Raw genomic sequence first — 15,956 nt, 5'->3', positions numbered from 1 at the left:
AATTTAACAAGCTACGCTTGTTTGGAAATTTGTGCACTTTGTTCCAATTGTTTTTTAATCCTTCTCAAACAAAATTATGTTCGCACATTGTCCCATTTGTGGTTACGAATTTGATCCTGACTGCAGTATTACTCTATAACCACAAGGTGTCAGTAGAGATTTTCTGCTCTTTCTGTGGATTTGCCCACAATCGTTTTTGTTCCATGGCATTTTATTCAATTTGCAATGAAAAATATCTTATGACATGCAGAACAGCAAATACCATTATAGATACGTCTGCCTGGGTATGTACAAAGACAGATCGAGACTAATTATAACATGCACGTCTTGCCAACTTGCATTTATAATTTAAAGACTTGTTTCCCGTGCGACACAAACACCTAAAAACAGACACGGACATAGTTTTAGGAATTACATTTTGGGTTGACACTTTATTGGAAACACTGGAACAGCACTGTTTAGTCACATGAGTTCTCTTGCAAACCGTAAGCAAAGGGTATTTTTTGCGGTGTTGTTTTTTTGAATTCCCTGCAAAAAGTACGAGTTGGGTTCACGCCATTCTAAAGCACTGTGCTGAACAGACTACACAACGCACAGCGTTCCAGAGTCTGAAATAGGTCATGTGACAGACGGATGTCGTCTGTTTGCTTCAGATCGGTGACTAGCGCACGCGGTAAGATGGGGTCTCCTTCGCAAGTCCACCGCTCTGCGATTCAGCCCAGCGTGCACCCCGTGACCCCGAGGAGCATTCTGCACCTGAATTTCACAGAAAACCAGAGCAAGGAATCAAACTGCATTAACATGTGCAAATTAACATGCATTCTGTATAACTATTATGCTAAAAATGACGTGAGAAATGTGCTTTTACAAAACATCATGGAGAGACATTGAAAAAGAAGGAATCGTTACATTAGATTTCATGCAATGTATACATTTGATTGTATATAATGTGAGTAGATAATATGTTCAGGAGTATTTTTCAGGAAGCTCTTCCTCTTGGACCAGGTCTGTTCAGTGCCTTTGTTTTCACACAAAAAAACAAACAGAGCTATGGGGAGACGCGCTCTCCCAAATTCACTGTTTCATTCTGCAGGCACCTAAAATAACTCCCCACCCCCCTGCCCCCACCCCAGCCACCGGCACACACTTGCAAACACAGCAGACATGAATCCACACACAAACAAACACCCGCACACACACACACACACAAACAAACAAACACCCACACATACACATACACACACATATACACATACACATACACACACACACATACAAACACACACACACACACAAACAAACACCCACACATACAAAACACACACACACGCGCACACACAAACACCCACACATACAAAACACACACACACATGCACACACACATACAAAACACACACATACACATACACACACACACACACACACACACACGGTAATGGCACTACGAGGGAATGGGGAGTGTTAGTTCTCTCTGCGCTGCCTCTGTCAGATCCTGCCTGGCTTTTTCCACTGCTAATTGTGGCACTGGCACCGCTGTGGGCTTCACACAGGAAGAGCAGGGAGGCAGATCATTGTTCTCTTCACTCTCCCCTTCTCTCTCTCTCTCTCCCCCTCCCTCTCATAGTCTCTCTCTCCCCTTCTCTCTCATAGTCTCTCTCTCTCTCTCTCCCTCCCTCATAGTCTCTCTCTCTCACTCGCTCTCTCCCCCCCCCTCTCTCTCTTAGTCTCTCTCCCCTAGCTGCAGCATCTGCTCCAGTGCACACACTCTTACACCCTCTCCTCGTGACCTTGAGTCCGACCTTGGCACAGTGGTAAAGGTTGCCATGGTCATCGGGCCACTCAGAGGTAACGGGCAGTGGTGTAGCAGTGTGTGGTTTGTGTGTTTGTGTGTACAGCCTATAGGGGCAGTGTAAGGGCTCACAGTCACACTCACCACTGTGGGCTGCTGGGATACTGGGGGACTGGAGCTGCTGGGAGTGTATGTGTGTGTCTCTGTATGCAGTTCTGTGAATATGAGAGTGCGGGTGTGTGTGTGTACATTTACAAGTGTGTGTTCACATGAATGAATGTGTGTGCATGCACATCTGTGTGTATGTGTGTGTCTGCGTGTATGTTTGTGTTTGTGTTGGTGTGAATGTGTGTGTGTGTGTGTGTGTGTGTGTGTGTGTGTCTTTCATTCAGGCTCCTCTGTAGATTGACAGTCTATATGAGCGTAACTCAGGGGAATGGTGAGGGCCACCACCGGCCCCACTGAACTCAACCAGGACACGATGTAATTCAGACTCCTGCAGAGGGAGAGGGGGAGGGAGAGAGAGGAGGAGAGCAGAAAGAGAATGGGTGTGGGTGGGAGGAGAGATGGAGAGAGAGCGAGAGGGATAGAGAGCGGGTAGGGAGGGGTTAAGTGTAAGCTCTTCAAACGGTGCTTCAAACACTACAATACTTCCATCTAAACTAAGCAGTTAATTTAAAAACCAAGTTTCATTGTGGACCAATGACATTACATTACATTAATGGCATTTGGCAGACACTCTTATCCAGAGCGACGTACAGTTGATTAGACTAAGCAGGAGACAATCCTCCCCTGGAGCAATGCGGGGGCCTTGCTCAAGGGCCCAACGGCTGTGCGGATCTTATTGTGGCTACACCAGGGATTGAACCACCGACCTTGTGGGTCCCAGTCATGTACCTTAACCACTATGCTACAGGCCGCTCTTAGACTAGAGGTGACTAGATAGCCCATGTGACTAGATACCCACCTGTTCTCTGCACTGGCAGCTGCCAGGAGAGGCCTCATCAGGTCCTGCGATCGGCACGGATGCAGTACGAAGAAGGGCTGGCCAAGCAGAGGGTGTTCCTGCAGACAGAACGAGACCCAATGAGAATCTTCCTGAACACACAATTCATTCTGGTTTCCATTGGCTATGGTAGAGTGGGCGGAGCCACCATGCACTGAAACTCACAGAGCCCTAAAAACCAATAAATAAACCCTGCACAGTGAGTCAATCATAACGCATCATAGCTCCGCCCAACTTAAAGATTCATACAGCTTTCATCCCGTCTTTATTCTCCATTTCAAAGAAGCAAAAAAGGACCTTTTTATAAACAACTCCGGTAGTCACAGAATAAACAGCATGTTTTTGGTATGCAGTCTTTGAATTATAAATATGTGCCAGAATGTTTTCACACGAGGCGTTTAAATGCTTAGAATGATAACAGAACCACTGTACAGAGATCAGCTAATAAAAGAAAAGAGGAGGGAAAAGGCAAAGTAAAAAGAAACATTTAAACAAAACTTTCAAGCAAAGTAAAAAAAAATAAAAAATTATACAGCTTCAGAAATTTGCCTGGTACACGGCCTGGCCGTTAACTGTGAGGGAGGCTTCCTCGACCACCAAATCAGCTGTCAGTGCGTCTTCATAAAGCTTCTTAAAAGGCGAGTTGTAGGGGGGGGGGGGGGTGATCTCCAGAGCCCCTCCTCTCCGGGGGCAGCAGGGTGCAGTGTGCAGAAGCAGCTCGGTCTCAGCAGTTGTCATATCCTGTTCTTTGTAGCCCGGAGATATGGAAGCAGCCCGTCGCACTTCAGCACGGGAACATGAAACGCCGAGTCCTCGTAACAATGAGATCTGGCAGACAGCTACGAACGTCGCGCGGCTCAATAAGTCATATCTCTCCTCTCTGACAGACGCGGCGGTCCCTCTTTAGCGGAGGCGGGTTTGATCTGGGACAGATGTGTTCTGAAGTGCAATCAGCGGGCGGCCGGCGGGAAAAAAGAACCCTCCCGCCGTCTGCGCGGAGCGCTCGCGAAGTGATTAAAACCTGACAGCGATCGGCAGCCAGCGTCCACGCTGTGGCAGGACTGCAGCGCCTCAGAGCTGGGCCCTACGGCTGAGGAGGGCCACTGAGGGACTGGGGCCGGGGCTACAAATGGGTCTCTGTTACATCGGTTACCAAAGACATCACTTTTAGAGGAGGGGAGGGGGGGACTGAAGCCAAAAAGCGGAGAAAAGTGTTTGTTTTTGTACTTTACCAGCCTTGTGGGGACTAGTGTGTTTAGCATGTCGCGGTGTGTTAAATGTTTTCCCCGGTGAGGAGGGCAGGTTTCAGTGCGCTCTGGCTATTATGAGAGAAACATTAAGTGAAATTATACATTAATTCTGGTGGAGTCCAAGGTGACCTTTAACAGTGCTGCATGGGTGACTGATAGCTGGGCTCAGACACCTCTTCAACATAAGCCACACAACCCAGATTAGAGAACACAATGTTAGCACCACAGGGGGATAAATACAAAACATTTCTATCAGCTCATGACACGACTGACAGGCCCCGTTACCCAGAGCTATTCACACAAACACAAACACACACACACACACACACACACACATAAACACATACATACAGGCACAAACACATGTACATAAACACATACATACAGGCACAGAAACACAGACACATGCACACATACACACACAGCACTCACACAAACACACACACATGCACACACGCTGACATACACACACACACACACACACACACATACATACATACAGATAAACAGACACACACCCAGTCTTAGACACACACACACATGCACACACGCTTACACACACACACACACACACACACACACATAAACACATACATACAGGCACAAACACATGTACATAAACACACACACACATAAACACATACATACAGGCACAGAAACACAGACACATGCACACATACACACACGGCGCTCACACAAACACACACAGACAAACACACACACATGCACACACGCTGACACACACACACACACACACACACACATACATACATACAGATAAACAGACACACACCCAGTCTTAGGCAAACACACACAGACCCACCCACCCCGGAGGAGGAGGAATAGAAATATTGTAGAAGCAGTGATGTCATTGCCCTGGCAGCGCCGCGTGCAGACGGCTGCAGTAACCGCGGTAACGCAGGTCCGGAGACGTGCGTGAGTTACAGCGGCCGGAGTCCATTAGGATGACATCATCAGCCAGCCTCAGGAGGGCCGGCACTGCACCATGTCTCTGAGCTGATTGGTCCATGCCATATGGGAGGCGGGCCCACGCCACAGGCTTCTGCCTGTAGCCTCTAGAGGCTAAGGTACATGACTGGGACCCAGAAGGTCAGTGGTTCAAGCCCCAGTGTAGCCACGATAAGATCCACACAGCTGTTGGGCCCTTGACCAAGGCCCTTAACCCCACATTGCTCCAGGGGGGGATTGTCCCATGCTTAGTCTAATCAACTTTAAGTGGCTTTGGATAAAATGTATGTTTTGCGACAGAACACTCTTCCTAGGGCCACTTCCGTAAAACACCTACCGGATTTTTCCAGAAAGCGTGACTTGATTGATTGAAGGGATGAATTTCCCTGCTCGATTGGTAGCCAGGCAATTCAGTACTACCTCATCACAAAGTTAAAATGCATTTCAAGCTGGAAAATTCAGGTAAAAGCCCTCCCCAGTATTTTGTTCCAAACGCTAATTCGCTAATTAGCACAATTAGTCAGCCAGGAGGTAGAACTAATTAGTGAAGTCAGCTGTCGGAGTTCATGGGTGGGAGAAACTAATGGCAGGACTTTTACTTTCTGACCACCGGACTTTCCACCCATGAATGAGTTATATATCATAGTCAAAATTTGTGCTCAAAATGACAAAAGTATGTACTGCGTACAGTACATGCAGCAGTGAAGCCACACAGGACCTGTAGTGCTACAGAGATGGAGACAGCTCTCCAAGTGCACAGCAGTTTGCTCTGCTCTAGTCTTATGAAATGCAGGTTAGTGCAGTGAGTGGAATCAGCCAGCAGGTGGCAGACCTTCCGGCATTCCCACCTGCATCCAGTAAAACCTGGGATGGCACACTCAGCTATAGGACTGGAGTGTGAGTTCAATCCCGACTGCATACTGCTCTTTACAGTAAAATGCTCGGTGTTAAATCAACACTTAGAATAAATGTGACCCCTACTGGACTCATATGTACTCATATGTTAGAGTTGAATTAACACTGACTTTTGAATAAAAAATAAAAAAACAGAAATAATACTTTGAATACTCTTCAATCTGGAGCGGGGAAGGGAGAGAGAGCGAGAGAGACTCCTAAAATAAACACAAAATCTTCGCCCGTCGCCCTTGCGGGATCCAGGTAAAAATAATAAGCAAAAATAATAAAGGCAAAAGAAATGAAAACAAACTTTTGCGTTCCCTCTGTTGCTTTTCACCCCGTCTCGCTCATACATACTCTCTCTTGTTGCAGATCCCTGGTTTCAGCCACTGACTGTGGGAAGAGCGCACGTTTTAACAGCTTGGACTGATTCACAACGTAGTCCAGCTGTGTGTTTACTTAACCAGTAGGCGTGGTCCTCGGATTGCCCTGCTTCCTTCCCATAAACCATGCCCTTGCCACAGTGAGATACTATTTACAGAACGTCATTATGTGCGATTATCTAATCAGCCAATCGTGTGGCAGCAGTGAAATGCATAAAATGGTGTGAAAAACAAAAAAATATCCAGTGAGCAGCAGTTCTGTGGGCAGAAACGCCTTGTTTATGAGAGATGTCAGAGGAGAAGAAAGGTGACAGTAACACAAATAACCACACATTACAACAGTGGTATGCAGAAGAGCATGTCTGAAAACACTCAAACCTCTCATTGGATAGACTACAGCAGCAAAAGACCTAATAAGTCTGATCAATACCGAATAAAGGGCTCACTGAGAGTAGTTATAGTTATAGTTTCTGGTGCGGATTGGCCTTTAACCATCTTTTAAGACTTTACTCCAGAAGGGTTGAGCAGAGCTCTCCATTCAGCTCAAAGTATGTTTTGGCTTTCAGTTAATAATGTATTCCATTCATATTTTCATTTTGGCAAAGTCAACGGCAAGGTTGTGCAGATCGAGGTGTGGTTATTCAGCTTCTATAGAGCCTCGTTTGCAAGAATTAGCTGTTCAGTCTGTATTTTTGACTCTCTTGTGTCAATAATATTACCCCTCCTTCTGTAATTATAGTTGTAATTCTCCTCAGTAAATGTACATGTGAAAATCTGCTGTCGGGCTGAAATGATGACATGCTAATAACAGGTGTTACTCAAGCACTGCTGTGTTATGATGAGATTATGGGATGTAAAGCACAGTTTTTGCTGGAGGGAAACAGTTCAACAGTTCAACAGTTCATCTGTGTAATAATGTGTGTGTCTGTGAGTCATACAGTGGTATCGCACTATATTTGTCCAGTACTGGGCCTGTGTGTGTGTGTGCATGCAGTATTTCTGTGCAGTACTGGTCTTTTATTTGTGTGTGCGCGCCTGTGTGTGTGCGTGTGTGTGCGCGCGTGTGTGTGTGTGTGTGTGTGGAGTGTGTGCATGCGCGCCTGTGTGTGTGTGTGTGTGTGGAGTGTGTGTGTGTGTGTGTGTGTGTGCGCATGTGTGCCTGCGTGTGGAGTGTGTGCATGCGCGCCTGTGTGTGTGTGTGTGTGTGTGTGTGGAGTGTGTGTGTGCGTGTGCGCATGTGTGCCTGCGTGTGGAGTGTGTGCATACGCGCCTGTGTGTGTGCGTGTGTGCGCGCACGTGTGTGTGTGTGTGTGTGTGTGCTATATCTCGCAGTGAGGAAGTGTGAGCTCCTTGCAGCAGCAGTGGACTGAGGACCCAGTGAGTGAGTCAGCCTTTCCTCTGAGCCATACCAGCCTCAACAGGGAGAGAGGGAGAGGGGGGGAGAGAGGGAGAGGTGGGGGGAGAGAATGAGATGGAGAGAGAAAGGGAGAGGGAAAGAGGGAGATGTGGAGAGAGAGAGGGAGATGGAGAGAGATGGAGAGAGGGAGAGGTGGGGGAGAGAGTGAGATGGAGAGAGAAAGGGAAAGGGAGAGAGGGAGATGGAGATGTGGGGAGAGAGAGTGAGATGGAGAAAGAAAGGTAGAGGTAGATGGAGATGGAGAGGGAGATGTGGGGAGAGAGAGTGAGATGGAGAGAGAAAGGGAGAGTGAGAAAGATAGAGCAAGAACAAGGGAGACATGGGGACAGAGAGGGGGGTAGAGAGAAGGAGAAGCAGGAGACAGACCTGAGGGGGGGATGAGGGAAAGGCAGAGAGGGGGGAGAGGTAGAGATAGAGGCAGAGGGGGGAGAGGTGGGGAGAGAGAGGCAGAGGGGGGGAGGTAGAGAGAGGGGGGATAGAGAGGCAGAGGGGGGGAGGTAGAGAGGGGGGGAGAGGTGGGGAGAGAGAGGCAGAGGGGGGGAGGTAGAGAGAGGGGGGAGAGAGAGGCAGAGGGGGGAGGTAGAGAGGGGGAGAGGTGGGGAGAGAGAGGCAGAGGGGGGGAGGTAGAGAGAGGGGGGAGAGAGAGGCAGAGGGGGGAGGTAGAGAGGGGGGGCGAGGTGGGAAGAGAGAAAGGCAGGGGGGGTAAAGAGAGGGGGGAGAGGTGGGGAGAGAGAGAGAGGCAGAGGGGGGAAGGGTAGGGAGAGGTAGAGAGGCTAAGACTAGCTCAACCTCGCTGCAGGCCCAGACGGACTCCTAGTGGAAAACCACAGCCCTCATTTACAAAACAGCCCGCTGTGCTCCTCCCTCTCTCTCTCCCTCCATCTCCATCTCTCCCTCCCTCTCCCTCTCCATCTACCTCCCTCTCTCTCTCTAACTCTCTCCCCCTCTCTCTCTCCCTGTCCATCTCCCTCTACCTCCATCTCACTCGCACCCTCAATTTCCCTCTACCTCTCGCTCTCTCCCTCCATCTCTCATTCCACACCTCTTCCTCTCAATTCTCCACTCAGACCATGTCTCTCTGTCCCCCGCTGTTAAACAGGCGGTACCCCGAAAAGCGTACCCCAAACCTTCATCCCCAAAAGTCTAAGGGTGTGTGGGACACTTGCCAAACTGCTTTTGGATGCGTTGAGTAAAACTGGGCATTTAATGTGTTTGGGAGAGTTGTATTTTTTTTGTTTGTGCAAAGTGCAATTGGCCTTCACCTATTGGGAGACAGTGATGTGTTGAAATGACACCATAACTACACCCGAAGGCAAACTTGCCGAAACATGTCGTGACATTCAAAGAAAGAACATCTTCACCGCATGGAGGGAAGTGTGCGATGTTCATTCTTTTCATTGTTGTTCGTGCAAAGGGGACATCTTTCCCGAGTATCTGTTCTCCTTTGTGTGCTGCTTCTATCAAACAACTGAGCCTGCTGGGCCAGGACGAGCGCTTGTGATATCCCTCCCTGGGAGGACCAGTGCGTCAGAGCGCTGATGTGGTGGGGTGGGGAGGGCCCCTGAACACCGGCGGCCATTTTAACTCCCCATTCTCCAAAGGTCAGTGCGATGACTGGCCGGTTGGCCGACCAAGACACGTGACGGTCTCTGTTAGCGCCATCGAAGCCCGCCTGTCCGAATAGCCAGCCACGATGACTCACGCAGAGCAAAGGCAACTTCTCAAAAGCTGCACTCTGTAGGGTGAGTCATAGCACATACCTGCACAATGGCCACAGTCACAATTGCAGGTAATTAGGGTGCAAGCGTGTCGCGTTGATTACTGAAGTAGCGTCTGGTTTTTCTGTCCGTATTTCAAGCTTGCCAATTCGTGTCACAAAGCTGACGGGTACAACCGAAGGCCATTCCAAGAATGTTTCTGTTCTAGAGCAAGACGTCATTCTTGTTCTCGGACATTTTTCTCTGTCTGCTGCCAACAACCTTATTTCCCCCTGCTCACTCGCCTCCACAGCCCAAGAACGTCAAATTCGAGAAAACGCCTGGGAAATTTTAGGAGAGAAAACCTTATGGCGACCTCCATATTTCAGTTGTTGAGACTCCATTGGCAAAACTTGAAATGAGTCAACAGTCTCATCTTATAATTTAAAAGTCTAAGTGAAAGACTGAAATACTTGTTGAAATTGACGTATTTGTTGGTTTTTGCAGTGTGAACGGAGAGTAAGGTGACGGGGGCGGGTCTGACAGTACCTGCTGGGTGATGGTGTCCCAGGGCCCCTGCAGGAGACGCTGTCTGTAATTTGGGTGGACGTTGCCCCACATGTCTTCCAGGGACAGAGGACGTCCGTCTGGAACACAGAGACGGGACACGTTCATGTCACGGTCATGAAGGTGCTGACATGTCTGAGAGGGTTTTTTTTCCACCAACATTTTAACCCAATATAAGTATTAAAAAAATTCCATGATTGCATTTGTAGGATCATCTCATCGCAATCTCCCATCAATTCGAGAGAGCCCATCGCGGAGAGAAAGTTATTTCTTCAATTACCGTCCTTTGGGACTAACAATCACAGTTTGTAATGGTAGTCTGCAGACCTGGGTTCAAATGGCATTTGTTGTAGATTCAAATACTTTTCTGTGCTCTATTGATCTTGCCTGGTGCATTTGAGCCTGCAAGGTGGGCAGAGTTTACAATTTTGGGGTCATTTCATTTTCTTCAATACACCAGGCAAGCTTAGTCAAATGCAGAAAAGTATTTGAATCCAAAACAAATACTATTTGAACCCAGGTCTGATACACTATGGGGGGCAGTATCACTGTCTACAGGAGACATCCAACACCACCAGCCAGGAAATGTGTTGAAAGGAAAAAAACAAAAATAAAAAAACAAAGCTGAGCCATAAGGTTGATTCAAAACAACAGAATTCATAGGCAGTCTAGTCCTTTCATTCAAAAACATTTCCTTAACTATAGAGGAGACCTTCATCCATCTATGAATGTGTGAAAGTTTGGAGCGTCAGCATGAGACGCAAAAACGCATGTTTCCCGCTGCTGACGCCACGCCGAATAAATGCTGAACATATTTCACATTTCTGCATGGTTTAATGCGGTCATGCCCTGTACTCCACTTTTCAGACAATACTTAGACTCTTTGAATATCTGGTTCCAGTCGCCAGGAATTGAAGCGTTTATCAGATAAGGGGTGAACTGTGGCCAAGAGTTTTACATTTTAAAGGTGAACAGCACACAGACTGAAGTAAAACTCTAACACAAGAAGCACCTTGATATACAAAGTCAAAAACAATATGTGATCAGAAACAGTGGAGGGAGATTCTCAGTACAAGGTGTCAGTGTACACCAGGGCTTATAAGAGCCCTTTGCCATTTTAATTGTAAATGCTGCAATTTGAATATTAACTTGCTTTTTAGTCTCATGTTTATTGTTGCATTGTTAGGGTGACAATGGTCACCATTTTCCCCTAACTTTGACTTGCAAATGAATGCAAGCGTTAGGTTTTTTCTCTCATAAAGCTTGCCAAGTTAATTTTGATGATGGCTGAATTAAGCAGGAATATTCCTGTAAAGAAGCACTTGAGTGTAATCATTTGGGTGTAAGTTGAGGACAAACGTTGATTGAACCCGGGGCCTTGTTTCAATTACCAGACACTTTCCGTGTCCATACAGCATACAGCAAATCAGCTGGCCGCTGTGGGTGAGGGCCTTTAATAATTAGCGTTTGTAATGGGGGACCCTACCTAGCATTGACGCTCTGAAGTACAGCACTGGGGCCTGGTAACTGCAGGAGTACAGGACGTGGTACTCATAGCGGATTGCTGAGGTCGTCTCTGATGTAGCCTGTTCTTCATCACCTACAGCCTGCTCCTCAACCTCTTCCTCATCCTGGAAATCCTGGAGAGAGGGGGAGGAGTGTGGTGTCAGAAAAGATTATGAAAATTTCATAAAAATGAACATATCTTAGCACTGATGTCGTGCAGAAACCTTCCATCTCCAAAAACTCCAAAACTTTATTTAATCTATGTACACAACATTATAGTTTAATTATGTGGGTTTTTGGATTATGTCATTGATGAAGGCGCATTGCACTGGATTAGAAATGGTTTTTAACAAAAACTCAGCACATGTAACCTGATTTGAAAGTGGGGGTTTCAGTTTATGAAAAATAAATCAGAACACTGTCATGGTAGGCAAGAGATAAACAGCCCAAGGCTTCACCCGAACGGTCTCCACTGAATGTTCTAGGACACACAGCCCAGTCCAGCAGGCAACCAATCATATGTCATCTTTTCACATCCCGCAAAATTAGACCCCCCACCCAACTGTTCTTGCACCTCCTCCCGTGCATGGCTAACCCTGCCATTTTACTCAAAACACTACCAACAGGAGGACATTATCCCCATTACCGCTGAGCCACACTAATAACACAGTGATGTGGGACGTAAAGGCCTCGTCAGCACGTCTCTTTTTTTGATAAACACATTTGAACCCAACAAAGCCTGGGTCCGTAATTGCCATTCCATAAACTTAATTACAAAAGATGTTTCGGCGCGCACTGCGATCCGGTGTTTGATAACAACGTGCGGTAATGTCATTTGTCAGCACAAAACTGCTTTGTTGGGGGTTTGCCCAGACCCATCATACAGCGTGTAAGTACACCCTGTTAGTCACAGAAGCCGGGAGACGGCGGAGCCCTCTTGCGGTCTGCGCTCGCCGAAAGCGGGAGTGCCGGTTTGGGCGCTATCGATAACAGCGGCGGGTGAAATGTATATCCGGAAAACCGCTGTGTCGCGCGATTGCGAAGCCCGGCAGCAACGCGATCCGTCTCTCCCGACAGCTCCCGAACGTCTGAAATCGGAGTGTTGTTCATTTCATGAGTGTTTCGTCCTGCTCTGGAAACACCACGGCTACGGTGGGATTGCTGACTGGGTACCTTACCCCTTGGTCAACCTCCTTAATGCGCCGTGACTTTGGCCATCTCCGATAAGGAACTCATCCCTGTTTTAATGTGCTTTACGGAGACGCAACCTTTGTTGCCAGCTTTGTAACCTGGAACGAAGGCATTTATCTGATGAACAGCCTGCATCCGCTCGTGCGCCCCTGACTGTCACCAAAGCGCACGCTACCACTAATCTACACGGCAACGGCAGGCACAAATGGTACACACACACACACACACCCTTACCTAAAACACACAGTCCCCTGGAACAGATCCATCGCTAGTGGGGTGCAAAGTGGTGAAGATGCTACGGGCCCACAAAAATGACAATACTTTGGGGGCCCCAGAGCAATATTCTTCCTGGGGGGGGCAAAATTCCTAGCTTTCCCTCTACAATGGAACGGCCAAAGAGAAAGACATTCCTGTGCATCATCACAGCGGTGGAACACTGGAGGGAAGTCATTATAAGAATGCCAGAAATCTGCAGTTTGTTCAAACCCATAACCCCTCGCCCTCCCAAAAAAATCTATTCTTTCGATTGGTGCCATGGCACAAAAGGAGCTCGGCCTGTTCGCTAAGTGGTATTCATTATGTGATAGATACTTGTAGGGATAACTTGCAGTGCAGCGGGGTTTTCTCCTCTGTGTGAAGTGAGCTGAACTGCCTCTGAAGAGTACAGGGGGTGAAGCCCCCACAGAAGCACACACACACACACACACACACACACACACACAGGGCTAATGACCGGGGGGTTAACCATGACCAAGCTAAAACCACTTTTAATTCCCCTTTTAATCCCGCCTTTCCTGTCTTTTCCTGCTCTGGATATTGACTGGGTGACTGTCAAAGCCTGCAATGAGTGCTAGCATGAGCATCGCTCTCCGGGGTTGAACTATCAGATGTAGTCTACAGTACAATGCACTCAACAGCTCACGCTCTCTCAGGTAGTTGAAAGTACTTGGCTGAAACATAAAGCTAGCCACTCCAAAGACCAGGCTTACCCCCTTTGCACAGGGTTTAAGAGGACATATCGAAATAATTAGAGCCCCCGTTTAAACACTTAGCCTCCGTTTGAAATTCACAGCACGGCGGCCAACTTGCGTCTTTGCCGTCCGCTGAACCAGCTTAATTCCACTGCTGAACCGACAGGCAGCGCTACGCGCTCATAACGTTAGGTCCGTTCCACGGCGATGCCAGCTGATGACCCGCTGGTTACAGTTCATCAGGCCGGCCTGCCTCCCTCCAGAGGCTAAATCCTGTCCCGTTTCCCCTGTCCCAGTACCAGGTGTTTGGCACGATCTCCCTCTTCAATTAAGACGTTGTTTCAAACACCCCACTCTTTTCCACCTGCATGTGCATGGACAAGTTTGTTCATGAAAGCAAACAAACAAGCAATTTAATTTAATTGCAGGGAGAGGGGGCAGAGGGAGGGAGAGAAAGAGGGAGGGAGAGAAGGAGAGAGTGAGAGAGGGAGAGGGGAGCGACAGCAGAGTGAGAGATGCAATCCCTGTTACTGTTTTTAAATTAAAGTAAATAATAAAATGAACATGAGTTTTGTAATTGAGGTAAACTCAGAGGAGCTGTAAACCGTCCTGATAAAGATTTGTGTAGCCTACAACAAAAAACATGTTTTGCATCATCAACAAATCAAGGAATAAATCCAAAAAGGTCCTTCAACACAAGCCTGTCTTAGCTCAACGAGAGCCCAAAACTGAGCTACAGCCCGGGGAAAGGATCCACAAGAAAATAAATAAATAAAAATTCTCATTAATCTGTCACACAAAGGATGATAACGCCGAGGAGAGCTCGCGGCAGCACATTTGCAATTCAAATTGTGCGCGAGGCAGCGCTCCACTGCCCTGTCCCGATTCTGAATTGTTTGTCATCTCCGCCTAACTTTGGATGAACTGCGTCGGCCAGCCAAGAGCAAGGTGAACGACATTTATCTTTCAAGGAGAGAGGGGGGGGGGGGGGGGAACGCACTTTCTTACACAAACTGCATTGTGATATAAGTAAATATGAATGTAAGGTGATACTTCAATAACCACAAACACAGAGATTAGCCTATTTTTGTTTACATTTTCTCTTGTCTCGCGAAAATACAACGCATATCGCATTCAGTATTAAAGAATCCGTTAAAGCAGCGAAGTCCTCTTTTCGTTCTCATCCCACGCCTACGTACGTGCTGCTGACAGGGTTCACTGCTTGTGGTGGATTTTCTTTTGTCATGAAAGTTTTCAATTTCAAATCGGAATACTAATGACATTGCATCACGTCTAGAAAAGATGCCAGTCAAGGCAACTGCCTCTTTAATGGCCTCGACTAAGAGTAGCCGAGGTGGCAAAATTAATAATCTTACGCGAAGACGCACAGAAATGCATATGAACTTATAAAAAGAAAATAATATGACGTCACTGACTGCAGATGTCTCGCGCTTTTTAAAAGAGTGTCGGATTTGAGAACGCTGCTGTCTTCAGTCTCAAAAGAGCGAATAAACGATTCAATCAGACTTTCATCTGAATGCAGTCCTAATTATGTGTTTAAGCCTCCATCTTTTGTTTTTGTTTACTCTCTTTAACACTCACGGAGTATCAGTGTCAGCTGCCATGTACAGTGGGAAATGGTATGTTTTACTGACATGCTTCAAATAATGCACTTAAATAGACAAATCTCTATAAATGTATAAATATATTGGTAAAACAGATTTTTGTTCTGAAATTTTTTTTTTCTCAATTGGTCAACTATTAAATATGATTAACAGTTTTGATAAGACCAAACAGAACTACTCAGTAGTCTATTGAACATTACTATATGACACACTCTTAACATCAAGTCATTATTCGATTCTGAAACTGGGACCAGAGTTTGACAGAGTTAAGCTACTGTTTTAACATTTTTTCAAAAGTATTTCTTTTCCACTACAGAAAGCCAGAAAGACTCATGCAGATCCTTTTGAATTCCTTTTCCCCCTCAACCAATGAATGTGAGGGCTTTCTCCATGCCAATCGCTGCTGTGGGTTCTGCAGCAAACTGCCTACAGAGTCTCTGTAATCTCATTTTCAGGAGGGTGCACCCCACCAGTGTGTCATCATCACAACCCTTACCGCCATCAATCCTCTCATTCCCGCCGCTAACAAACACACACCCAGCACGAGTACCACGCATATATACAGCCAAACATGCTACACAAACATAGCCACTCACACACCCACACCCAAACTAACACAATATATCAACACGGCCACACACACTACAGCATAATAACAAAAGGCCCACATACGTTGCCACACACACCC

General features: G+C 47.0%; 1 protein-coding gene across 1 annotated transcript in view; it reads right to left on the bottom strand.

Annotated features, from left to right (window-relative positions):
• Positions 1-402: 402 nt before the first annotated feature.
• atg10 (ATG10 autophagy related 10 homolog (S. cerevisiae)) overlaps positions 403-15,956 on the bottom strand; it is a 35,313-nt gene continuing 19,759 nt past the window's right edge. The window contains exons 4-8 of the mRNA XM_061261077.1: positions 11,462-11,615; positions 9,958-10,055; positions 2,757-2,854; positions 1,934-2,285; positions 403-756 (exon numbers count right to left, since the gene is read on the bottom strand). Coding sequence (XP_061117061.1) covers positions 2,174-2,285; positions 2,757-2,854; positions 9,958-10,055; positions 11,462-11,615 — 462 coding nt within the window. The 3' untranslated portion in view covers positions 403-756; positions 1,934-2,173. The remainder of the gene's footprint in view (positions 757-1,933; positions 2,286-2,756; positions 2,855-9,957; positions 10,056-11,461; positions 11,616-15,956) is intronic.

This window comes from Conger conger, chromosome 11, assembly GCF_963514075.1.
Source record: "Conger conger chromosome 11, fConCon1.1, whole genome shotgun sequence".
NCBI classification, from domain to species: Eukaryota; Metazoa; Chordata; class Actinopteri; order Anguilliformes; family Congridae; genus Conger; species Conger conger.
Note: the sequence above shows the minus strand (reverse complement) of the source record. Positions and strands in the feature narration are given on the sequence as shown.